This window comes from Sander lucioperca, chromosome 7 (assembly GCF_008315115.2).
Source record: "Sander lucioperca isolate FBNREF2018 chromosome 7, SLUC_FBN_1.2, whole genome shotgun sequence".
Taxonomy (NCBI): Eukaryota; Metazoa; Chordata; class Actinopteri; order Perciformes; family Percidae; genus Sander; species Sander lucioperca.
This window is the reverse complement of record NC_050179.1, coordinates 40,647,582-40,675,442: the sequence shown is the minus strand read 5'-3', so window position 1 is coordinate 40,675,442 and position 27,861 is coordinate 40,647,582. Positions and strand designations below refer to the sequence as shown.

The window sequence follows — 27,861 nt, the reverse complement described above, 5'->3', positions numbered from 1 at the left end:
TACTCAAGCAGGGCTCAAACGGTTACCAATAGACTCAATCTGGTTGCCAAGGGCAACCGGGCAACCATTACTGTCGAGCCCTGTCAAGTACTGTACTAAAGTACAGATTTGAGGTACTTGTATTTTACTTGAGTCTTTTCTTTTCATGCCACTTTCTACTTCTACTCCGCTACATTTCAGAGAGAAATATTGTACTTTTTACTCCACTACATTCATCTGTTACAGCTTTAGTTACTAGTTACTTTAGTTACTCCACTACATTCATCTGTTACAGCTTTAGTTACTAGTTACTTTAGTTACTCCACTACATTCATCTGTTACAGCTTTAGTTACTAGTTACTTTACACATAAAGATTACTGCACACAGAACACATGTAGTTTATAAAATCTGATGTTTGATTATAAAGTAAACTAGCCAACAATATAACAGCTACAAGACCAGCTGAGATGATCAGACCATTAAACACACAACTGGTTGGATCCTTCACACACACTACAATGGGATTGAGTACTTTTACTTTTAATACTTTAAGTAAATTTTCCTGATGATACTTAATATACTTTTACTTAACTAACATTTCCAATGCAGGACGTTTACTTGTAATAGAGTATTTTTAAAGAGTAGTAGTAGCATTAGTATTAGGATCTGAATACTTCTTGTATTCAGGGTTAGATGATGACGTGACCCCGCCTTCTTTAAACCTGAAAGCTTTAGCAACTATTGAAAATAGTTGTTATATTTAAACTACTGTCAATTAAACTCAACCCTTCCTGCAGATGTGTGAAATTAAAAGCCTGAACAGTATCTTAACACAGATTGAACAAAACGAAAAAAGTAGAACTAGCTACAATGAATTAGTGAATGATAGGGTTGTGTACTGTACATGTTTCTACATGCATAGAGTCAACAGATTAAAAGCAGGTTTTCCATTGACCTCAAACAGCAGCTACAGCAAATAGAACCCAAGCAGATCAGGAAATAAGAAAATGGTCTACTAACATTTGATGAAAAATGTATAAGAAAACAAGGAAAATTAGCCATAAAGGCTCAAAGATCTCTAATACAAGTCTGTTTGAATAAAAACAGGCCTATTATTAATTAAAAGTTAGACTTGCTGCATGGCTTCAAATGTGTTCAGAAAGTGTGCTTTTTCAGTTTCGAAATTTGTGAAGAAAGAAAGAAGTTGTGAAAAAAGGGCTGATGTTGAAAAAGAACTGCCAATGATGTCTTGTCCAGCCTACTTGAAATGACGTCTTAAGCCCATTCATCTGTGGCCTTGTCAGACCACAATGAGATGTGAAACTGTGGCCTAACTTTGAGAAGCCACCCTTTAAATGTCAGGCTGGTCGAATCAGACTATATTTAAAAGGAAAAAAGTACCTTGTTAAAGTTTCTCTTTCTTTTTGTAAGCCACACTCTTAAGCTGACATGACAAGTTGTATCTTATGCAACAACAAACGCATTTATCTGTTCTGTTTGTGTTACTTTAAAATGTGAAGAAGGATTTTAAATGTGAGCGAGTCCCTAATCTCCAATCAAACTCAGACTGAATTGTTAAAACACAAAATTACCATTATCAGTCTGTCTGACGTGCACAAGCGGACCAATGCAAAACAGATAGGAAGTTACTCCTCCGTATCTCTGCACTTTAATAACTCGGTCTGACAAGTTCTTTTTTTCCTCCTATCTGGTAGTGTGAGCTCTCTCTCTAGTGTGAGATTGACTTTGTGTCTGTGGAACGTTAGGCATGAACTACTTTGGGATTATACATAATATAGTTTTATATCTTGAGAACTAGAGCTCTGCCATAAACAATTAGCTCACTCAGTTTTTATTTAAATAACTGAACAGTAGAATGATATTTAGGCGTGTTTCCTCCACTGCTTCACTTCTGTGATGTAACTATGGGTTTATGCTCATCTGCCATGTTTCACAATACTGAACATTGACCTGCTGTACTTCAGAATATAACCACAGCACTACAATTTTAGGCTTATTTTCCACTGTGGCCTCCCGTGATAATCAAAACTGCACATGCAAGGATCTTTACAATCGGATTTATAGTTTTGTTTGGATCTTGCTAGAGCTGGGCTCCCTCTTTAGCATTTAGCTTAGCGCTGCATCATTGAAACCATACATGCACCAAACTGGCTTAGCCCTAGCTCCGCCCTCTTGTCCAAATATGGTCACTATTGGCTCCGAAATACCAAGATGGTGACAGCCATAGTACAAACTGCTGGCTTCAAAACAGTAGTCCACAAACCAATGGGTGACTCCACTGATGCTAAGTTTATTATTTTTACAGTCTGTGCTTCTGCTACACCCGTTATTATTGTATTGGTTTTGTCGTCGCTGGTCTCGGTTTCTAGTTGCTGTTTTGTTGTTGACGTTCTGTTTTTCACTGGTGCTATTTTTGGGCACTAGTTTTGTTCATTGTGGGGTTCCAGTAGCTCAGTCCGTAGGGACTTGGCTCTGACATCTCTCCAATTAGTGCTAGTCTAGGTCCTGTTCGTGCATGTGCCTGTGTGTAATATGTAAAAACAGAGTGGAAAATGTAATTTCCCTTTGGATATTAATAAAAGTATCTCTTCATTATTTAGGAAAATTCAGGGCAGGAGTGAAACCTAGCATTCACAATGATGGCATAATTTACATTTTTGAATGACATTTTTAAATGGTAGGGATGTAACGATGCATTGTGAATTGGTTAAAAATCGATTTAAAATGTGTAATGATTATAAGCGGTTGAGATAAAAAATTAATTGCGATGCAATTTTTTTAAACAGCCCAGGGTGTGGCGCTAGTTAACATATAGCAGGTAACATTAGCCTACCGTTAGCTAGTAACGTTAGCAGGCTTAAACACGGTTAAAATGCTGAGAGCTAAACGGTGTAAAGTGTGGAAAAGATTCCAACACTGACGTACAACAGTCTGCAGCTGAAGACACAGAGGAGACTTTGAGACAGCATGGACACTAAACACCAGTGACTTAGTGTTGTTTGGTTCCGGCTCCGTAAGCTTGGGTTGCGTTTAATGTTGTTGTAAAATACTCTTTCAGCCATCTAGTGTTTCTTCTTTTTGTCATTTAACAGCAAATGACTGGTGAAAACATTGTTATAAGTTATTGTTATTACATTTTAAATAAATATATAATTTAAATATAACCATATGGCCTTAGCAATAAACAAGCATTTCTTCAATCTTTAATGTTGCATCTATTTTTTGTTATTTAAGATAAAGATGACAAATCTGCTGTTTTCGTATCGTTAACTTAAAATCGTGAATCACATCGAATCGTGAGTTGAGTGTAGTCCTATTAAAAGGCGTGGGCTAGGGCGGTTCTAGTGTTAAAATCATTGTTTTTATATATATATATATATATATATATATATATATATATATAACTTTAGTTACAGACTCAAGGTCCAGATATAAAAGTACACATAACATATTACAGGAAGGGTACACACAAACATAAAAACATACAGACATACTGTCTACCACATATTACATAAAGGAAACATACATACATACATACATACATACATATACAGACACAAAGATGGTTATGCACAATACTTAAAACATATGCAGATGCATGTTCCAGTGTTTCCAGAGTTTGGAAGTATATCTGGTATCACTAAGTGCAGGGTTAGTTAAGGCAGTTAAAATTGTATTCTTTGACTCTGTTAATCGGCACTTGAATTTGTACATAAGATTCCTCAGCACAGCATGGAAGCTACTAGTGGTCAAAAAACGTCAATGGGTACCTTTTAAGGTGGGTACTGTGTTTTTACATGTCTTCTAGAGAAGCCCTATGTCAAAATATACATGGTGCATTTCCCTAAATACTCTGGGCCCTATCTTGCACCTGGCGCAGCGCAGCACAAAGCCCGACGCAAGGGTCTTTGCTATTTTAAGACCGTCCAGCGCCCACGTTGTTTAAATAACAAATGCACCTGCGCCCATCTTTGTGCCCATGGGCGTGTTGGTCTTACAGGGAGGTGTGTTCAGGTGCATTCTGGGAGTATTGCTATCTTGAGGCAGCGAGAAGTGATCGCACCATTGACCAACAAAAACCTGGTCTAAAGTTAATAACGCAGCATTTCATTGTTATTTTAACAGCGCGTTAGTAAAATGTGCCTAGGCTTATACACAGCGCACGCACAGTATGCTTGTTATACACACACACACACACACACACACACACACACACACACACACACACACACACGTCGTGCGCTTAGATCGTTAAAATATTTGTTATTTGTGTTTAACCAAAACCAATCAAACTTGAATGTGGGGCCCTTTACTGGGTCAATATGTCAATGGAAATGGGACAGAGCATGAAAAAGCAACACATTCTTGCATTTTAGAAGTAAAAACCCTAAGAAATGTACCTTGAAAAGTTGCATGAATAATTGTGTTAAAAAAACAAAGAGCTGTCGACTAATCACATAACCATCTAATCGTTTTGTACTGAGCTCATAGTACTGTGTTGCTACATAGTTTTTCTTTTCATGTGACATGCAATGTCAAGAATTTGTGGTTGTGGCTCAGGTGGTAGAGCGCCTACCAATCGGAGGGTTGGTGGTTCGATCCCTGGCCCTGCAGTCCCATGCTGAAGTGTCCTTGGACAAGACACTGAACCCCAAATTGCTCCCGATGCCGCGCCATCAGAGTGTGAATGTGTGTGAGTGTTTATCTGATGAGCAGGTGGCACCTTGTACGGCAGCCTTGGCCACAGTGTGTGAATGTGTGTGAATGGGGAATGGTTCCTGTACTATGTTAAAGCGCTCTGAGTGGAAGTAAAGACTAGAAAAGTGCTATATAAATACTAGGGTTGCACGGTATGAGGAAAATATCTACTTTGCGATTACTTTGACTGATATTGCGATTGCAATATGATTCACAATACTGGAGGGAATTATCATTTTTGTATTATTATTCTTATTGAAAAATATTAAAATTAAAATGATTATAGTGTGATTTTTAAAAAAAAAAAAAAATTTTGCGAGGGTCTGTACCAAATAAAGACTTTTTCTTTGGTCTGTATTAGGGCCGCACGATATGAGGAAAGTATCTAATTGCGATTACTTTGACTGATATTGCGATATGATTCACAATATTGGAAAGAATTATCATTTTTGTATCATTCTTCTCATTGAAAAATATTAAAATAGAAAAAGACTTGTAGACTAAGACATCTCTGCAGCACCACAATACTTCATTCAGAATGGTTTGACACATATTTTGACTTTAACAAATATTGCGTCCCCCCTGTGATTTGGATATTGTGCTAGTCCATATTGCGACTTCCATAAAATTGTGATTAATTGTGCAGCCCTAATAAATACAGTCAATTTACAAGTACATTTGCATAACAGATATGGTCATAATTTGTAGGAGCTGTTATTAATTTCATTCACAGTTCACCGGAACTGTGTTTTCATAGAAAGTAGCAGTGTAAAACCACAGAGCACTTGAGACCCCCAGCACCAGAGATAACTCAACACAAGTGCTTTCTACCCTCTCCTCTGCCAAGTCCTGCATGACTTCATGACAGTGCACTGCAGGTCAACTGTTTTTGTTTCCATCCGCAAGTTTGCAATGAGCAATTTGGTTGTTCCTCAGCAAATGGAGAAGTAGGGCGTTGGGGTTGTTCAGGGAAGGGACTCTTTAATGCCACGTCACACACGAGTCCAGCAGCTTGGCATGAGTTCCGGGCCGTGTGTCCCTAGACGGAGTATTATGACATGTTTATGTTGGTGTGCGATCAATGCGTTGGTCCCACCGAGGGTTTTTGGACAAACAGAGTTATCGTATCACCCCGGTCACCCTTTAAAGCTGGGCCACTGCTGAATGTCCTTTTGTTTGGGAACTACTGTTGTGTGATTATTGGTAAATATGAAACCAGGGGGGTGGCACAGGATGTGAAATAGATATTGTTTGATGATAACGGGAACAGGAAGAAATGTGCACTTATCCACTCGCTATCTGTCTTCAGCCGGAGGGTTGTTGTTGTCACTCTGTGGTATGCAAGCAAAGCCAGTGGCTGCAGAAGACCGCGGAGGTTTCATGAGAACCAAAGTTGAGTCAGTGTTGAGTGTGTCTTGGTTGATATGGTTACATGTGTAACATCCTGCTTTGTTACATACTTCTTTTTGTTACGCGGGTGCTGATGCATAGATGGAACAACCTAAACATGAAACTAAATGAGAAAAAAGGGAGACGAAATGGAGTAGAGAAGGACAGGGAACGGTTTATGAATAAAAGAAGGGGTCATGGGAGACTGGACGATGAGGAAACAAGGAAGGAAGAAAGACAAGGAAAGGAGGAAGAAGGGGGGTAAAAGAAGAAGGTAGGAGGGAAAGAAGAAGGGGGGTAGAAGAAGGAAAGAAGGGCATATTTGGAGTTTGGGTTCAGAGATGAAAAAGAGGGACTAGAGAGGTTTGAAAAAGGAGGAAACATGAATGATCAGAAGGAATAACAAGGAAAAGAGAAGTAAGAAAGAAAATGAGGAAACAGAGAAAGAGAACAAAGGGAGCAGAGGAGGCTTGGGGGGGGGTGTGCAGGAGTAAAATAAGATGAGTGAAGGAAGGAAAGAAAAGACAAAGAAGGGGACGGCATGGAGAGAGGGAGGAGAGAAGGAGAAACGAAACGGGAGTAAAACACAAGGAGACATGAATAACAAGAAGAAGTTAAGAGAGAAGGAGGGAGCAGATTAGGAAAATAATGGGACAGAAGGAAACGGGGAACTCAAAGGAAAGAAGGATAAAAGAAGTAGTGGAGTCCCGTAAAAAGCAGATGAGGGAAGGAGAGACAGGAAAGAAGGGAAGAGGAAGTAGAGGAGGAGGAGAAGGATGGAAGTTCAGTTGAGTTTGGTGTCCTTCCTCTCTCCCAGTGACTGTGATAGACTTCTATGGTAGAAGCTCGCTCTAGCCGTTCACAGGTGCAGTAAACATTCCCACGGTAACAGCGACTTCCACCAATGAGAGATGTCGCTGTTACGCTTAGGATTGTGGGTAGTGTAGTATCTCTCCATAAGATCGCGAATAAACCGTTGTAGCTTTTACAGGAGCAGAAACGTTTGTATGTATTTATATAGTAATATATATAATATATAATAATATAGTAAGTAAGATAATAGTAACATTGTTGTATCCTCACAATTTGCTGAAGGATGTCTATAAAAGTTGACTTTTTGGAGATATAAGGTTTTCACCGAGCAGTGAGGCAGTAGTTTCATATAAGGGTTGCTCGATTATGGAAAGAAATCATAAGAAATCAGGATTATTCAACAAGATTACACGATTGACTTTTCGCAATTGCAGTTAAAGTTTGGATTAATTGCACAGCCATATTTTATATGTCACCTTATTGTTGCTAGCAGTGATATGATCAGCATTGGTGTATTGAATATACTTTTTAAATACAGTGCCTAGGTCATGCTTTCTTTCTTTCTTTGTTTATTCCTTGCTCCATGTCTGCTTCTCCCTGGAAACAAAAAAAACATAACATACATCTCCATCCCCTTGTTTCTATGGTAACACAGCAGTGAGCAGAGGAGACGAGAGAGAGAGAGAGAGAGAGAGAGAGAGACGCTCTTGTGCAGAATAGTATCTATGGTAACCTCGGCTGGTTATCAGAAAATTGAAGTCCCTTGTGTTTGTCTCCATTCTGCTCTGCCTATTCAAAAACACCATTCATCTCCTCCTTCAGCACACTATTTCCTATTCTGCTCTTAATTTTGCAGTTTGTCTGTGTTAGTGTAGCATGTGCATCCAACTCAAGCTCAAACCCGATGTATAACACTGTTTGACAGACAGACAGACAGACAGACAGAGACAGACCTGGGCTGACGTTTACTCTTCCAAGGAAATGAGACATCTCACCCAGAACCAATATTTGCCCTGGACGTAGTCTGTAATGAAAATCCTGTATGCATGCAGTTTCACAACAGGAATTGTGTGTATGTGTGTGTGTGTGTGTGTGTGTGTGTGTGGGGGGGGACAGAGGAGCCAGCTCGATCTATCCGCTGCAGAGGGAGGTGTAAATAAAGGAATAGCACGTTTGTTGGCCAGAAACAAGGGGGGAGGGGGGGCTGCATGACAGTGAGATGGATGCAAATAAAGAGAAGCACCTGTCTGCTGGACGCCAGTGCACATGGACGCCAGGGGAAAGCAGGCGTTTGCTGCTGCACCGATGGAACTACTCAGATGTGTTTGTGTTGAGCGGAGCCGTGCCAGGCTGTTTATCTGTCTGAAGAAAAAGAAGCAGGGAGGCAGTGGAGGGAGGACAGAAGAGCCTGTGGAGGCCGGTTTTACTGAAACACAGTCCTATAGTTCAATTATTATTATTATCATTATAATAATAGTTATTGGACGTCTACCTCTAATGTGATGGATATATTTCCATTTGTATCATGTATATGAGCAACCCATTCACTAAAGAACTGAAGCTATCTAAGCAGCAATGAGACAATTCGTTCAGATTAAGATTAATTATCATAAATATTAGGGTTAGGGTTATCATCATAAATATTCAGACCCAAATGGAATCTGCAGTTTTTTTAAATTTCTTTATTTTTTTTTTTACAGTTTTTAGCGGTGATCCAGAATGAAAATCTGCAGAATTTAGCTGAGTGTTTTTCTGCTTGGGTGGAGATCTGTTAACATTCAGAGTTTTATTCTAAAAAAAAAAAAAAGTAATCTGCGGAAAATCTGTGAAAAATTCTGCACCTGCAGATTCTGTGTGGCCCCTCATATCATCAGTATGTTACAGTAGTTGTATTTTTATCACACACACACAAAATCAGCAGATACCAGTATCCTCATGTCCATAGAGGATAAACATTGATACATGTGATTTGGATTAATTAGGGTGCAGCCAAAGCCAGTGTATATGACGTCTGCAGGGCCCCTGTGTGTAGTTAGTCTCCCATCAACAAGTCATTCAGTGACGCTAATGTCTGGGAAATCACTGCATTATTAACAGATTACTTATTATAAACACACTGTGGCATTAAACATTTCTCTTGAAACCTCTCCTGGGGTTAGGGCTAGAAGAAATGCAGGCTCGGTTTCCTTGTGGCTTTTACTTTACTGCCTCGTTATTTTTATCTGTTTAGATTCTTTTTTCTACCCCCCTTTTTCTCTCTTAAAGACTCCTCTGTTCCTGAGTCCGGAAACTTGTGGTCATTTGTCAGCGTTTCTGTAATAACTTTGAGACTAGCAAACAGGTTGTGGCCTGTTACTTAGTTGCAGCTCCCACAACGATAAGTCTGGGTTCTGAGCTGTGACTGTGTGTGTGTGTGTGTGTGGACTCAGAGCTACATGAGCAATGTCTTTCTATGTGATATTTGTGTATTTGTATGATTAATGGCTTTTGCGAAATTGATTTTCCACTTTGTTTCAGCATTCAATGACTATTCCCCTGGAACGACATCAAATGTCACCACAGCTGATAAAGATTACTCTGTGTACTCTTTAGCAGCGTTTGCCATTCGGCAGTATTTGGAGGTTTTGTTTGGCCTTGTGTTTACCCAGGGCAGGTTAGCCCAGGATATATTTCTTTTTGTCTTTCCAGCTCTCTGCCAGTAAAAACGGCTCTGTTTAAATATACAGTATGTAGTGTAAATGTTAGACAGTGGAAGACTAATATCCTCCTGCTTTCTCTCTCCTCTCCAGCCCACTGGTTATATGGAGACGTCACTGTCCTACAGCTCTATAGAGGACCTGCAGCTCCTCTCATGGGACAACGCTCCAAAGTACTGTGTCCAGCTCAGCTTCCCTGGTGGAACCGTCCTGCTGCAGGTAAGGCAACTGTCTGCTGTCGTCTTAAATAACCTACTGGCTACATACTTTATATATATACTATACTTTATACCTTATAAGTACAGTATTTCTAACAAGGCTAAAGAAGGCCATTACAAAATGTTACATAAAATATACTCTGCTAATTATGGTATTGCTAAACTTACAGACATTGACACTTTTTGTTGAGTCTTGCTGCTTTGAACTTACAAACCCTCTCTACTCTTTTAACATGAGAGATATTAAATGTTTCTATGTTATTCAGACATAGGCGTCGATTTCGGTGGGGACGGTGGGGACGCGTACCTACCAGATTTCGTCATGAGTCATTTTGTACCCACCACTTTTTTGGAAAACCTAAAGCTCAATTTAGTTTAAAAAAAAGTCCATAACACATATAATTCTTAAGCGACAGATGCCAACAAATCCACAACAATCTCTATCCCCACAGGGCAGACACAGACACAGCCACTCTGCTGCTGCGCTGGCTACACGCTTCTCTGTTCACTACACTGCCTGTCGGGACATTCTGCTTAATGTGAAAAAAAACTTACCGTGGTTTAATGTACCTAAACAACGATCAATGATCACCAAATTTCTCATGGCCATATCTTATAATGAACACTTAAGTCTGTCAAAAGAGCTAAACCGAAATCCAACGATTATATAAGTTATCTCACATTAGCGTTGTCTTCTTCATTGGTGCCTATGGCGAGGAAAAAGCTTGTACCTAAACAATGATCAAACAATGATCAATGATTACCAAATTTGTCTCTCATATTGCTCCTTATAACCACTGAAAACTGTCAAAAAATCAAACCAGAAATGTGGTGATGATTGGTCATTGTTTAGGTACATTAAACAACGTTAAGCTTTTTCACGTTAGGACTTATAAAGCCCATGAGAACCGTGGGGAGTCAACCCACAGCCGCTCCACTGCCCTGCTGAAAATGTGAAGCAGAAACGCTTAATGTCAGATAACGTCCATAATAATAGGACTTTGGGTTTGATTTTTTGACAGTTTTCAGTGGTTATGAGGAGCAATATTAGAGAGAAATGTGGTAATCATTGATCATTGTTTACGTACATGAAACCACGTTTTTATTCATTAGTAAGCTACAGGACAGCGTCTTTCAAACATGACCTGCACGAAAGAGAAAAAAAAAAGAATGCGTCATTGTACCCAGCACTTCTGGAAATGTACTTCTGAATGCGTCTCTGTCCCCAGCACATTTCAAACCAAACTGACGCCCACGTATCCAGATAACAGTGCTCTGGAATATCTGATTAATTTCATTATTTTATATGCCAAATGTTATAGTCACAAACGAAACAATTCTAATTCACTACCTTATTTATTACTGTTTTCCCCTAGAGTTAAATTATTTACTCAGATCCCTCAGTTTATTAAACAACAAAAAAGTATTAAGCTTTTGGAAATTATACTTAAGACCTTACTGTATTTCTAAAACAATGTCTCACTTATTTCTTGATTGTGAAATATCCAAAAGATTTTGGACAAGTTAGCTTTTTTGAACTTACAAACCCTCTCTACTCTTTTATCCAGTCAGCTGTTAACATTCCTACTCAAAAAGTGATATAACATTTTTTTAATTTCGGACATTTACGGTATTTACTATTTTAATCATATATAGCATTATTACTAATTATTCTGTTGACGTCAGTTACTTTTACTATTTTGTGACAAAAGTGACGTAGTTATTTCAATCAGTTGCTCATATGTCCAGGTCCTTCTCTCAAATGGGGGAATAGAGTTTTCTTATCAAGAGTTCATCATTTTTAAGCAGACGAGAACGGCGGGACTGAGTTTCATTACATCCATACACAATTTTAGTCTTTTGTAAAAATATTATCTCAAAACAGTTAAACTCCTCTTCTGTACTGAACACACTGTCCCTTCTAATCCATCTGTAACATGTACCATTTCTTTCTCTAAATACAAACCTCACCTAGACTGGTCTGACCTTAAAGTCAATTATTTTACTGTTAACAAACATTGGGACAGGTGGTAAAAAGTGCAAACACACTGGAAGCAGATGGAAAGAATGGCGGCATTATTTCTTTTCCTGGTTCTTTGTCTTGATGCCATTTTTAAAGTCCCTCTGCAGTTGTACAATGTCCTAAATCTGTGGAGTCGGAGAAGTTTAAAAAGATGTCAGTCAATTATTTCAACCATTGTATTTATCTTGCCTCTAAGGTAGGTATCAGTAGGCATGTTTCTCAGTTCAAATAATGACAATGATAAGTTTAGCATACACTAGGGCTGCACAATATCATTTTTTTATCGATATCGCAATATCAACTTGCACAATAAACACATCTCGAAAGGCTGCGACATATCACGAAAAGATGATATAAAAATGTAACTGTCATTCTTTTTTTTATGGTGCTTTTAATGTTCAATTCAATGTTCAATTTGGAAATAAATTTTCCCCTGGAGTGATTTTTTTTTTTTCAGCACTGTGAGTCTAAGTCGTTGCTATGATACCATACAACAAAACAGCGTTTCCCAAATCAGCAGCAACCACTTTCACATTATACATAATATATATGACCCATTGTTAATATAAAAATATTGATTAGTGAAGCTTTAATGTTTAGAATTCCGCCTGTAACAGTCCAACCAACATTCATTGTTTCTTTGGCAAACAGTGACTCATTTTGCATCCAGTCACTGCATATTTTCATTATTCATGACTACACCATCCACGGCAGATACATAGGGCCATTTAAAAGTGAAATTAGTGCGTAACTAAGAAACCTCCTTAGAGGGAGAGGGCTGCGTTCGCAAGTCAAACCCCTGCGAAAGTTGTCTGCAACTATAAATGTCAAGACTTCCAAAAGTATAATCTATCTTCAAAATGGATTTGTTCTTGATAAATGCATTGTATTCAGGCCGACGACAGTTAGACAATGACTGTACAGCAATCTGATGATGTAAGACTAATGTAACTGTAAGTAAAGTAAGTCAACATGAAATCAGCAGGTTCTTGTACAAAAGTTGTTGCAAAAAGGAAACGTTTAACCTCTCACACAGATTTCTTTCAGGCTGTAGTTGACTGAGGGGCTACGAGCAAATCGCATGAAATCCTTCTGGTCTGGAGGTCTGCTTTCAGTTACCTGAGATCACATTGAACCAATCGTTTATGTCTGTTTTATATCGCTACAGGCTGCAAACAGCTACTTAAGGGACCAGTGGTTTCACTCCCTGCAGTGGAAGGTAAGGTTACTGTCCTCTCTTCTCCCCCCTCCCCACACACACACACACACACACGTACACATACATACTCACACACACACACTGTTTGTGTATGTATGTCAGCTTTATTGTTCCTTTTTTTGACTTTATGAAGATTACCACACATATTGTAGTTTATTGCAGATTCATATTTATATATAAGATCATTCAGAAAAAATTTTAGTCATTTTCAGAAAATACTGCTTGTCAGCCATACAAAATCACATAAATCTCTAATTTTCAAAGTTATTGATACTGCATATTGGAAATGTCTGCTTTTCCATATCCAATTTCATGTGTAATACCACCTGACCTTTGTAGTAACGGCCCTGTGGCTCAGCATTAAAGTAAATTTTCTAAGAATTGTTGGTCGTTCTAGTTACATCATTCAGTGTTTCCCCTATCATGGTGGTCCAAAATGATGTTAAAATGCACAGTTAGCACAATGGAATAACGTTTAAAAGAATGACATTAAAAGGCACCCTGGGTTCAATTCCTACCTGTGGCCCTTTGCTGCATGTCTTCCCTCTCTCTCTCCCCCCCTTTCCTGTCTACAACTGTCCTATCAATTAAAGGCCAAAATGCCCAAAAACTAATATATTTTAAAAGTGTGCCAGGCACCCCTAAAGCTCGGATCCTAGAGTTGCCCCTGTATGTGCTCTCACACACACACACTCATGTTCAATGCCAACACAACAAGCATTTCAGAAATGGTGACATGAAAGAGGCCCAAAACAAGAACAAATTTCACACCTTTGAGACATATTTCTTTAATGAAATGAGAGGTGTGGAATTGCTGGTTTCACAGAACAGCGCAGGCAGCAGCGACAGAAAAATAACGATATTCCAGATGTTTTTTCTTGGTCGTCACCAGATGTATTCTGCGTTCTGTTTCCTTCAGAAAAAGATCTACAAGTACCGCAAGGTCCTGAACAACCCGAGTCGCTGGGACGTGGTGCTGAAGGAGATCAGAGCGCTGGTGGACATGGCTCTGACCTCACCACTGCAGGACGAGTCCATCCACCAGGCTCCTCTGCACATCATCTCCACCCTGCTGGCTGAGGTAGCAACACACGCACTAGGGCTGGGGGGGGGGGGGGGGGGAGGTGTATCTAATGTGTGGACGGCCTAAAGCCTTTATACATACCTTTTAGTGCATAGAATACTAAGCTATTAAAATACTTGTTGGCATGATTAAATAAATCATGTTTTAATGTGGCACATTGAATCCTTAGGGTTAACTGTATCTGTGGATGGCTACCTTAGTGACTACCTTACCTATAGGCCAGTAAGACTATCATCAATGTATGTCTTTTTACACAAATAGGCTGATTTATATTTGCTAATAATATGTAGGAGTCATGTCATCAGACATTTAAATTTTTGAAAAGACTTAGTAATTAGTAATTTGGTGGCCCCCCTGCAGTAACGCTGAGGACCCACTAGGGGCCCCGAACCCCCTGGTGTAACAGATCAAACATGTCATGGAGCATTATAGCATGAGACCCCATCAAAACTGCTCTATATTCTTATGCAAGGATGAGAACACAGATATAAGTGTTCTTCTTTTAATAAGCATGGGACATTGAACAGTCAAACACAGAACATGTATCACAAAAGCTAAAGTTAAAACAATTTCATTAAAAAAAAAAGTCAGTAAACTGAAATGTCTGATATGCCTCAGTTCAGTAGCAGCATCTACATATTGCACCTTCTACATCATGTTAAATAAAGTCATACAAAATAAACTGAAAATAGGACATTTCATTACAAAAGGTTAAACCAAATGTAACACCAAACATTGGATTAATCGCTCCCTTCATGGTTAGCGAATTACATTGTTTCAAATCGCGATTTCCATTTGAAAACACACACACACACACACACACACACACATAAAATCTCTTTGTCTTCCCCACAGAATTCTAACCTCAGCCCTCAGGATCATGAGAACATCATCGTTGTGAGTATGAAGTTGTCACTATAAATTGATATTTGATGTCAGGCTGAAGTTAATAATTAACTTGCTTGAGTCCGGCCTCCTGTTGGTTTGATCTCTAAACTGAAGGAAATTATAGATTCTCCTCATGCATTTGTTCACGTTACACTCGTCTGTTTGTGTGTTTTGCATTGTTGCTCTGGATGCCCTGGTGGCCGTATCACGGCAGAACACAAGAGTTTAATGCTTTAAAGAGCTTCTGATGTTTGACCAGCCCAGATCTATACTGTTGGTTCTCAGCCAGGATAAATAAGAGATGGAAATGTGTGTGTGTGTGTGTGTGTGTGTGTGTGTGTGTGTGTGTGTGTGTGTGTGTGTGTGTGTGTGTGTGTGTGTGTGTGTGTGTGTGTGTGTGTGTGTGTGTGTGTGTGTGTGTGTGTGTGTAGGCCATTGCTCCTCTTCTGGAAAACAACCACCCTCCACCTGACCTGTGCGAGTTCTTCTGTAAGGTGAGATCATGTGCTGCAGCAGTGTCTCCAAATAGAACAACACTGAACGTATAGTTTCCGTAGTAAAGATACAAGGTTTAAAGGGCTTCCTGTTGATGGTCATTCCTGTGTGTTGCAGCACTGTCGGGAGCGCCCGCGGTCGATGGTCGTGATTGAAGTGTTCACGCCCGTGGTCCAGAGAATCCTCAAACATAACATGGTGAGAAGACAAAAAAAAGTTCAAAACAAATCATGAAGGTACTCTTTGGAAAGGGAACACAAAACTTCAAAAGCAAAAAAAATAAAATTCCAAGGCACTCTACTTGTGAAAACTTTATTTCGAGGGCTATTTCATAGGGGTCAGTGTTAGGAAAAAATCGATACAGCAGAGTATCTGAATATTTTTTCTGTGGCAATACTGTATCGATACACAGACGCAGAGTATGGATCTATTATTATATATGTGTTGGTCAGTTTGTCTGCTTGATACAGCAATACAATTGAAGTGAGATGAACAAACAGAGAAATTTATCTTTTTAGATTAAACAAAGTTTACTTTTGGAGACATAATTTGAAATTGGGAAACATTTGAAGTTGGAAAAAAGTACTAAATTGCAGTATATCACAGAATATTGCAATAGGTTTAAAATCGCAACAATATCATATTGTGACATAGGTTACGTGATGATATCGTATCGTGAGGCCTCTGGTGATTCCCACCACTAATAATTCATATTGAAACATTAGACACTAGAAATAGAAGTGGGCAGAATGGCCTGGTAACATGGTGAGAAGTGCTCTGTTCAGGAGCTGCACATAACCTTCAGTAGTAGGGATGAGAAACAGGAATCAGTTCCCATTTAGTATCTGGTTCCACACTGCCTGGTTCCTCTTTTTGATGCCTGTTTATTGCATGTAGTTTCATGTTTCTGGGTCATTTATGTGCAAGTTGCTACATTCCTTCAATCTAGTAAGAGCAGAAATGCCTCCAGGATGTCTGATCTAAAACCTTAAAATTCCACATAAAACAAATCCTAATTAAAAACTGGATGTTGTGATGTTCATCAGACACTGCCAAAATGGCAATCAATATCTTATCTTATCTTTCCACTTTTTTTTACTCCCACCTCTCAATCTCAGCTGTGTCTCACGGGTGTAACCGCCACCTGAACTGAAGCGTTTATTGTCTAGTTTTCTGACAATACGCGCATAAACTTGAGGTTGATGCTCAATAAAAAGACACGAAAAATATTTATATCTACATTTTGCAATCGACATAGCAGTGTGCTGTAGTGATGATATACTGTAGGCTAAATAAACGGATGGATGGAAGGATTTGACCTACTATGACACGCTCCGAGCACCGACTAGCTGAGTTTATGGGTGCCAACTGGATGGGCTTGTTGCTAGATGCTAATACAGATGTTAGTTTTAGTTAGTGCTAGTTTATAATGTGTCTGTTCAGAACATGGGGGGTTGTGTTGGTAATGTGCTGGTTTATAGGTTTAACCATTAGTGTTTATTTTCTTCATGCATGCTGTGTTTTTATGTACGGATGGCGTGTGTTTTCGGGTTGTCTGTCTGTCCGTCTCCTTCTTTGTAACGTGATATCTCAGGAGGGAATGTCTTTTGTGTGTCTGTTCTGCAGGATTTTGGAAAGTGCCCTCGACTGCGTCTCTTCACTCAGGAGTACATCCTGGCTCTCAACGAGCTGAATGCTGGGATGGAAGTTGTCAAGAAGTTCGTCCACAGGTGAGAAACTGTCATGCACAATAGCACATGTCCAAGTCAACAGGTCCTACAAACATGATAATGCCCTGCTGGGTTACATTTAAACGTGTTATCATGTTAATGAATGCTGGTATATTACATATTCATATACCTTTGATAAATTTCATACCTGGACCATATTTTCCTATGTTTCTGTGTCTAAGTGACTGATGGGAACAGCAATCTTTGACACTGGTCCAGTATTTAGCAAGATCCCTGTTGTTGGCAGCGGTAAAACAAGCTGCAATGTAATGTGAATCTTCAATTTACGTCCACAAAAGTTCTGTTGTTGCTGCTGACAGACTCAGATTATTATTCTAAGTGTCTGACAACATTATGGGATGGATCCCTACAGAGATAGACCTTTTAGTTAAAGAGTAAGATCCTTTTAGTTTAACATGAAACAGCCCCGAAATCACCATCACCAAACTACACCAGACTCCATGTAAATAATCAGGACTTTTATCAGCGTAAAACACACTTCATTCAAAGTGGACAGAAACAAAATCAAACTATCAAAAGCCGTCTTGGTTCATCTTGACACTTATAAATAATAATCTGAGTCTGTCAGCAGCAAAAACAGAACTTAGAGTGGACAGAAATTGACGATACGCATTTGCCCTATAGGATTACATAGCAGCCCGGTTCGTGGGTGCCATTTATAGCATTCTCGCTCAATATTGGATCAATTCAAAAGATTGTTGTTCACATTAGTCACTTAGACATCAATGCATGGGGAAATGGGGTCCAGGTTGAAAAATACCAAAATCACCCTTTAAAAACACGTGGACTCTCCATTAAAATGCACAGCAAGAAATACTTAAAGCAGCATTAGGTGTACAGAGCTGATGGTGTGCTGTGCCAGATGTTGAACCTTCAGTAGATGGGACCATGGTATCTAACCTGCAGCCATGTGTGTTGCAGCATGCACGGGCCAACAGGGCAGTGCCCTCACCCACGGGTCCTGCCAAACCTTGTGGCAGTTTGTCTCGCCGCGATTTATTCCTGTTATGAGGAGTTCATCAACAGGTCAGTCAGTACACACACACACACACACACACACACACACACACACACACACACACACACACGCACACACACACACTTCATTCAAGTGATTAATATTTAAATGGTCTTGTTTCCAGTGTGTTCCATAGGGCCTTTTTGTTGACTGCAGATGTACAAGCATAGGTTATCTTCACTCATTAGCGTCATCTCCTCAGCTTCCTCCGCCCCAGAGAGACTCATTCTTAGTCAATTTTTCCAAAACTCCAGCACACAAAGGAACCATCACTCTGGTACCCATCTCTCCTGACTCTTACTACATCTCACCTCTTTTTTCCCTTCTCTCATTACGCTTCTCTTGCGTAAACGGTACAATACAACTTTGTTGTCAGTTTACACTGAAATTCATTTTGCGTACCAGAGCAGCTCCGCCCAAAAAGGAGAAATAAAAAGAAAAATACACATAGAGTTAGATAACAGTTACACATATAGTACAAAGATGAAGACATATCAACAGCCATGGCAAGAAACATGCTTCATGATATCCTAGGCAGTCAGCCTCACCAACAAGGCCCCGGACCCCCACTGACACCCCCCAACCCCCCCCCCCCATCCCTAGTCACTACACTTTGCACTAACCTTCAACCAGGACTTCACATTTGCCCATTGCATATACTATATATCATTTGCAAATTCTGCACTTAAGCCATTCAACCTCTGTTGTCTTATGCAACAGTTATTTTGTATGTATTTGTTTTTCTGTATTTATTGTTTACTTCATATTAATGTTTAATATGTTTGTTTGTTCATGTATACACCTTTAACCAAGGCAAATTCCACATAAGCATACTTATTGTGGCAATAAAAGCTTTTCTGATTCTCAGATCCAGATCTTAATTGGCAGCACATGTATACTTCCATTAGGTTACTGCTGTAGTTTGACACTGAATGTTCATGCATTGAGTATAGGTTTTGTATGTGGTCCAATTACCTTCCCCCCCCCTGCAGTCGGGACAACTCCCCCAGCCTGAAGGAGATCAGAAATGGCTGCCAGCAGCAGAATGATCGCAAACCCCCGATGCCGCTCCGTCTGCTGCGCCCCGAGCCTCCAACGCCGCCTCCCGCCACCCTCCTACCCCTCTCCACCAATCCCAGTCCTCCTCAGCCACCTTTGCCCGCCCCCCCTTCAAACCCCGCCCCGTCCATTCCCATCTCCTCCCCGACGCCCTCCCTGCCCCTCTCCCCTCCTCCCTCCGTCGTCAACTCCAGCGAGATCCTGGTGGAGCTGGAGCGGAACAACAACTCGGCCAACACCAGGCGGAAGGGCGAGCAGTCGGGGGGCGACAGCGAACCCAACCTCATCGACTGCCTGCTGGTCAGCCCGGCCGTCAACACTCTGTCCATCCAGCTGCCAGCGCAGGCCGACCGAGTGCTGGGCTGCTTCGCTCTCATCCTCAAGATGCTGTGAGTTTACAGTTAAAGCTCTGACCTTTTTATTTATTTCAGGTTACGTTATGAAAATGTGCTAGAATTAGCCTGAAGGCCATTTTACATCCGCTGTCCCTCACTCTAAGAAATATCTGTGTATTAACAGTTGAATGTCTGTATATTTTAACAGAAATTGTCCATAGAACATGATTCACAGTTTTATTTTATTTTTTTACATTTGGAATTGTATAATTTGTGCTCCGACAACTTATAATGGAAGGTTTGGGAGATAAAAGAAGTCCTTGTCTCTTTTTACGAAGTTTTTTACATTTTTGTTGACATTTTTGTTGACATTTTTCCAATGTTTTTGTCACTTTTTTCAACCTTTTTGGCATCTTTTTTATGACATTTTTGCTCTGACGTTTATGTTTTCAGAAGTTTACTAACTTAACATCTTTCTATAAGAGAATTTAATATAATAGGCCAAACAGAAAATGTTCTGGATTTTACCTGAAGCTACACACATAATTGAGCAGACATTAAAGTGGCACCGAAATGAGGCACTGAAATCCATGTTGCTATCTGGTCCGGTAGATACCGGTCGTTTAGGCACCGGGGCCGTATACCGGGGCGTCGGTCTTGGTACCCAACCCTACTGGTCTAAAGAGGTCACCCTAAAAAGAGATAAAAGGATTAAGCTATAAATAATACATACAGATGTGGCCCTATATAATATCAGTTGATTATGCTATTGCTAAAAGACAGCAACATAAAAACAAGAACAGTTGATTAAGCTCAACACCAGCATATAAACACACTCAGCTCAACTGTCAGACCAGATAACAAACAAGGCACAATATCACACTAACCAGGGGAAGCTGCTCATGTTTCAACTACTCCTCCATCTTTTTGTTCTCCAGTCTCACTTATCCAGGCTACACCCTCCTCTTTACATTGTTACACTGACTCTCTTCATCTCGGTTTGCTTTCCCTTTCTTTTTACAACGGTCTGTCTCCGTCAGATCGGACTACGATGACTGGAGACCTGCTCTTGCCAGCCTGTTGCAGCCCATCCCCTTCCCTAAAGAGTGAGTATTCACACATGCGCACGCACACACGCACACATTTTATTGTGTGTGTTGCATTTTATTCATTTGTGTAGTAATCTATTATACTGTACATGCAACTTAAAATGACCCAACAAAAAGCTTTAAATGCTCAATTTAATTTACTCTCTTAAAATCTGTAAACTGTGTCATCTGAATGTCCAGCTGTCATAATTCACGAGACAACTTTCAACTTCAGTTTTCAACTTTATTTTGTCCCCGGAGGGCAATTGGTTTTGTAGCAAAGGTATACCATACATGAAAAATAACCTTGTCATACAATACAGAAGGAGATGGGGGGGAAAAGAGAACAAAGAGAAGAGTTGATGAAAATATTGATTCACTCATCTGCAGTTATTATCGTGTGCTTGCAGTAATTAAGCTTTGGGAGCAGCAGCGAGCAAGGCCGGCCCTAGACTTAAAAAGATTTGGTTTGGGATCCCTCCACATTGTAATGTGTTGCCACTTCACATGGCACAGAACCAACTTGTGTATTGTAAATATATACGTTTAAGCACTCATGATGTACAAATAAGCATGCAAAGACTAAAGTCAGTTTAAAAAAAACAATTATATTTGGGTTAAGGTAATACCTCGATTTCTCAGACGCCATGTAAACCCCTTACCCCCGTTAAAATCCTAGTTCTCATACCCCGTTAACAGAGGTAGAGAACTCCTTCAGTAACCGGGGGATTACTCCATGTGTACACTTTAACGGAGTATGATCGGTTTAAGTGTCTGCACATGCCCCAACTGCCCCTCCCCACTCCCCTGGAGTGGTTTATGAACCGGAAATGATGCGTCAGCGCTGTGAGTCGTAGTCGTTGCTATGATACCATACAACAAAACAGCGCTACCTGACTCAGCGGGCCATCAGCAGTAAAGAGTCTGTGGTCCGTCTGTTTTACTCCCCACGGAGGCAGCAGCAGACACCGGGAGATGACTACACAGATTGTCCATCTCTGGGGCTGTCAACGCTGTGTCTCAGCAAAAAGGTGGAGGGACTGACCAGCCCCCGCTGCAGCCGCTGGCTAACGTTAACGTTAGTTAGCTAACAAAGTACAATACGGGCTTACAAGACACCATTACCTAGGACAAAGGACCAGATGCCAAAGTAACCACATACCCTAACCAAATACACCTTCTAGTTTTTTTGCCAAGCTTTAGAAACAAAAGTCGGCAACTTATAAATGTTAAATTTAAACAACCACTCCAATTGGTCATCATCCGTGCACCAGAACATTTCAGGATTTTGGACAGACATTTCATGTAAACTCTGTTCTTAACTCATCATAATCGGACAATACAGGAGCTTGTCCAACTTCAAAAAATTGTAAAAAATCAACCATTTGCATGATCCAGAAGCTGTAAAATGCATAACATTCTACGTGTTATCCCCTGCAAAAGATACAAAGCTTTGCTTCCTGTGAGGCATGGTCATGTGATCATCCAATCCGTGACTGAGCCTGCAAGCCTAAGCACCTAAACACAGCCCAGCCTAGTGGTAAACAGATCCTTTACTTCAGTAAAAGTACTAATACCACACTGTAATAATACTCTGTTACAGTAAAAGTCCTGCATTGAAAATGTTCCTTAAGTAAAAGTATGTAAGTATCATCAGGAAAATGTACATTTGGACTTAAGTACTTCAGTAAATGTACTTAGTTACATTCCACCACTGGTGTTACGTTTGTACAAATGTAACTAATTCTTTGTGTGAATGATGTACAGCTGTATTATATATACACGTGTTCCCTTTAGGGAAATGGTTTATTATCTGATGCAATTGTTTTTCTATTTATTTTTTTTAAAATACATTATCAAATATATCTAACTTCCGTTTTTCCTTTTTCATGTTTTATGCCATGATAACTTTGTTATACGGCTCAAAAGACATTTAGCTGTTCCTACTTCTGGCCATGGTTGTGCTTGTTAATCTCAGATGCCAGACTGTGACAGGAACAAAAAATGCTCAAAAATGGCCTGGCTTTCAGAGGGTTAATATGAAGTAAACAATAAATACAGAAAAAACATTATATACACATAAAGTAAAGAAAAAAGGCTGAATGGGTTGAGTGCAAAAATTGCATAAAATATATAGTATATGCAATGGGCAGATGTAAAGTCCAGGATGAAGGTTAGTGCAAGTGTAGTAACTAGGGATGGGGGGGCGGGGGCGGTCAGGAGCCTTGTTGGTGAGGCTGACTGCAGAGGCGGAGAAACAGTTTTTATGCTTCCAGTCCCTTAAATCCCTCTCTCTGGGGGTGGATACATGCAGGAGGGTCCTGCTGGGGCCTGGCTTCTGACGTGGATGAGGTACCTAAACACACCTCTGGGGGTCATGAACTGCAAGGGATTTCTTTTCTCTCCCTAGAGAGCCCACTTTAATTGGCTATATCCTGCCCCAAGTCTTTCTTGTAATTGGATGGCTGATCATGAGTTTCATTAGCGTTGGCTGGCGGACACGTTGTTGTTTCTCCAACACTGGGACACACCTGCTGCTCACCTGCGCCACTGTTGCCTAGTCGATGGCTTCAGGCGTCATTAGGAAAGGCAACAATACTCCCCAGTACCCTGTACACACACACACACACACACACACACACACACACACACACTGACACTAACATGCTCTGTTTCCTGCACACACATGCAGAAATAACACCTGTAACATGCACTGAATACAACAGGAAGGCAAATAGTTTTCTTCTCATGTCTTCAAGCTTGGACCGTTTTGCAAATTGGTACTTCTACTACTAACTTCTTACAGTGAAAGGACTACTACAGTACTAACATTTTGCTAGAAGATTGATACTACTCTATGCATGGAAAGTAGGCAAGAAAGCAAAATAAGCGTATTTTCCAAAATGTCAAATTATTAATTTATTTAATACATTTTTAATGAATTAAGTTTATTTATTTATTTTTAAAACATAATTTTACTTCCTCCTGTATTAGCTTACACACAGCATAAACCTTCAGATCACACTTCTCCTTTAACCTTCCTCATCCTGTGCTTCATCATTACAGACACATTTTATATGTAAGAACTTTGTGTAAACTCCTAGAAATTTTAGTTTTTTGATTTAGAAGTTCTAGTAGAGATCCTAAAGTTTCTGGAGATACCAAAAGTAGCAGGTTGAGTCTGGGTTAACGTGTAAAATGATGAACTGCACACGTGCAACTTCACTGCTGAGGTATTAGTCCAACCATAAAAAACATGCCATTTTAGGGAATTCATTAAAACTGATTCCATTACTCTGACCTGATATATTTATCTAATATCACTACAGCTAACCTCTTACAGCTGCTACTACAACATGATTGTAATCATTCCCCACAGGGATCATTAAAATGTCATCTAAAAGTAACAAACAATTCCTAGAAGTTCACAAGCTGTTTTTGTGTACAGTATACACTCCCTGGGAAACTTATCTGAGCATGTTGACTGTATCCACCAATATAAAGTAACATTGTGCTACTGTGTCGTCAGCTTGACGTCACTGTAAGAAGAAACACAAAGGGGAACTCTGACTGACCTCCAGAAAATGCTTGTATACACTGTAAATGGGAAATCTTCACTGCTAGAAAATCTCTAGGGCTGTGCAATAAATCAAAATGTTATTGGCAGTTGCGATTTTGGCTCCTTATGATGAAAAAAAAAAAAAAAAGATTATTCTGCACATTGCGTTTTGCAAGTAACCTCTTATTTTCTCTTGTGTTCGGGAAAAGTATTAGGCGTATTCACTGTTGCTTTGTTTAACTGTTTCACAGTTTTTTAAGTTTAATGTTTGTTTTATCATATTTCCCAAGTGTTTGGGGCTGTAATATCTCACATCTCTCTCTTTGTCTTCCCTCTCTCCAGGGCCCTTGCACATGCCAAATTCACAAAGTACGTAACTCAAACATCATAAACTGTTCTTCACAGATTCAGTTCAATTCCAGTTGGAAAACAACCTGACGTGTGTGTCTTAATGTTTCTGTCTAAATAGGGAACTGAAATATGTTATTCAGAGGTTTGCTGAGGATCCGAGGCAGGAGGTGAGTGTGTGTTTGTGCACGTTTACCACTGTTTCATCGAGTTTATTAAAAAAAAGTCAAGTGTTTTGTGGAGATTTTTGTTGAGATTCACCAACGGACAAAGTTTTTGTGTGTGTGTGTGTGTGTGTGTGTGTGTGTGTGTGTGTGTGTGTGTGTGTGTGTGTGTGTGTGTGTGTGTGTGTGTGTGTGTGTGTTTTTCAGGTCCATTCCTGTCTACTCAGTGTGCGTTCAGGTAAAGATGGCTGGTTCCAGCTCTACAGTCCAGGAGGCGTGGCCTGTGATGACGATGGCGAGCTGTTTGCCAGTATGGTGAGTGTATGGACACACAAAGTCAGCCTCAACAAGGGCCGAGCAAGATATTTATATTATCAATATATGAGGCTAGATATCATCTTAAATGTTGGAGATATGATATTTCCTGGTTTTAAAAGGCTACGTTACAGTAAAGTGATGTGATTTTCAGAACTTACCAGTAGGGCTGGGTATAAAATTCAATACTTTTTAGGCACCGACCGAATTGACTCCTTAGTATTGAGTATCGAAAAATGCCTCGTCATTCAATACCCAATTTCAGTACCTCTCATCAGCGTCAGTGAGCCAATAAGAATGCAGCGTGTTTCTACCAAGATCTAATCATGTCTGTGATTGGCTGTCTAACGTTACACGTCGTAGAGACACGCAGGAGAAACTACGTTACACAGAGACGGCCTCACGTAGTAGGAGCTGAAAGATAAAGGGTTCGTGCCGTGATGTTGTAATTTCTTTTTGTTAAAATGGATTTTATGACATTGGTATGGAAAACAGCATTGTTTGGGAACCGGTATTAAAGTCGTGGAATTGGTACTGGTATCAAAATTATTAATATTACCCACTTAGTCATTATATCCACATTACTGCTGATTATTTTTCAAAAATCTCATTATGTAAATATTTTGTTAAAGTGCCCATATTATGAAAAAAATCACTTTTTCTGGGATTTGGGGTGTTATGTTGTGTCTCTGGTGCTTCCACACACATACAAACTTTGAAAAAAATCCATCCATGCTGTTTAGAGTGAGATACGGTTTCTGAATGTGTCCTGTCTTCAGTCTCTGGGTGAGCTGTTCTAAATTGGCACGGCTTGTGACGTCACAAGCCGAAACGAGCAGGCTAACCGCAACCATTAACTCGTAGCGTTAGCATGCTAACGCTATGGCTAACGCTAGCATGCTACCTCGTTCTCAATAGCAAAGCACTGCTACAACACACACAAGTTCACCATAATCTACAAAAGAACTACTTACATGTGCACCCTCATTTTGAAGTCTCCCAGCTAATCCTGCCTTGTAACTGACCAAAGTTGTAGAAACAGCCTTTCTTTTACGGTCTATGGAGCTAGCTAGCTGACATGATCTACATCTGAGCTACTGGGCATGTGCAGTGCAATCAAAGATAGTACAGAAGAAGAAGAAGAAAAGAGGTCTCACTCTGTAGCTAAAACAGAGACCAGCTGAAAAGAGGATCTGCAGCAGTGAGAGAGAGCACTGCAGTACAACACAAATATGGTGTTTTTTGAAAATTAAACCATGTAAACCTATTCTGGTACAACCTTAAAATACAATTATGAACCTGAAAATGAGCATAATATGGCTGCTTTAAAGCACCACAACTCTACAATATCGATATTGTGGTATTTGGTCAAAAATATCATGATATTTCATTTTTCCATATCCCCTAGCTCTGCCTCAACTATAAATGTGTGCTAATGAATGCATGGCTGCTAACTGCCCCTCGTCTTCATCTGGTCCAGGTTCATATCTTGATGGGCTCCTGCTATAAGACCAAGAAGTTCCTGCTCTCTCTGGCTGAAAACAAGCTGGGTCCCTGCATGCTGCTGGCCCTACGTGGAAACCAGACCATGGTGGAGGTACACTGCATTCAAAAATGATTCAGACCCATTACCTTTTTTGATGCAGTCTTATGCTAAAATTGTTTAAATTAATATTTTTCCCCTCATCTATGCAAGTCCATGTTTATGTTATTTTATCAATGAACATTGTCTTTCATTCTTAATAATTTCTCATGGTCTCTTGGTGCATTAAAGGCGTTTATAGAGCCAACATATTTTCACGTCAATTGGTAAACTATGTGTTTATTTATTTATACTTTTTAAGTGTACAAAATGAAGGCTTATAACGAGTGAACTGATGGTCGCGTATTACATCCGTGGAGTGACTCTTTACCCTGTGTAATTGTTGACATGTGTGTCCAGATCCTGTGTCTGATGCTGGAGTACAACATCATTGAGAACAAAGACACCCAGCTGCAGATCATCTCCACCCTGGAGAGCACCCAGGTGGGCCTCCGCATGTACGAGCAGCTCTGCGACCGACAGAGAGAGCTCAAAGAACTGGTGAGTTACTCTCTCTCACACACCCACACACACACACACACACACACACACACACACACACACACACACTGACACTAACCAGCTCCGGTTCCTGGTCTGGTCTCAGTCTTTACTCTATACACTCTCGATACACTCTGATCTTGGTGATGACTTGGTCTCGGCTTGGGTTGTCTTGACTATAACACTGATGAGACAAACACACACACACACATATCTCTCTCTCTCTCTCTCTCTCTCTCTCTCTCTCTCTCTCTCACAGGAAATCACCAGTTCCTCATTACGTACAAATTCTTGTGTCCTCAGTGACGCATATGGCCTACTTGTGTCAATCCACAATTCCAAACACAGCAACTGTTAAAGTGAGGAGTTAAGAACCAAGCACACACTGGATACAATGAGAACAAAGGCAGCACCAGGTTGATTTAGAAGAAGGATGCGTCATGCATGAACAGCTTCATCGTCTATTGTACAGGAACATGAAATGAAGATTTTCATCTTAAAGAGAAGTTTATTCAGACAGCCGCAGCTCTGGCAGTGGAGCGGGTCGACCATTGATCACAGCGTTACCGGAGCTCTTCCACACGTTGCGTGGCGCCCTTGAAGATGGCACAGAATCC

The 27,861-nt window shown here is 40.1% G+C and overlaps 1 protein-coding gene across 1 annotated transcript in view; it reads left to right on the top strand.

The window, feature by feature from the left end:
- LOC116040121 (c-Maf inducing protein) overlaps positions 1-27,861 on the top strand; it is a 55,212-nt gene that overhangs the window by 15,208 nt on the left and 12,143 nt on the right. Inside the window, exons 2-16 of the mRNA XM_031285346.2 lie at positions 9,691-9,816; positions 13,007-13,057; positions 13,977-14,138; positions 14,997-15,038; positions 15,461-15,523; positions 15,642-15,722; positions 17,151-17,254; positions 18,197-18,301; positions 19,286-19,741; positions 20,728-20,793; positions 24,677-24,703; positions 24,804-24,852; positions 25,054-25,161; positions 26,642-26,758; positions 27,104-27,244. Coding sequence (XP_031141206.1) covers positions 9,691-9,816; positions 13,007-13,057; positions 13,977-14,138; positions 14,997-15,038; positions 15,461-15,523; positions 15,642-15,722; positions 17,151-17,254; positions 18,197-18,301; positions 19,286-19,741; positions 20,728-20,793; positions 24,677-24,703; positions 24,804-24,852; positions 25,054-25,161; positions 26,642-26,758; positions 27,104-27,244 — 1,698 coding nt within the window. The remainder of the gene's footprint in view (positions 1-9,690; positions 9,817-13,006; positions 13,058-13,976; positions 14,139-14,996; positions 15,039-15,460; positions 15,524-15,641; positions 15,723-17,150; positions 17,255-18,196; positions 18,302-19,285; positions 19,742-20,727; positions 20,794-24,676; positions 24,704-24,803; positions 24,853-25,053; positions 25,162-26,641; positions 26,759-27,103; positions 27,245-27,861) is intronic.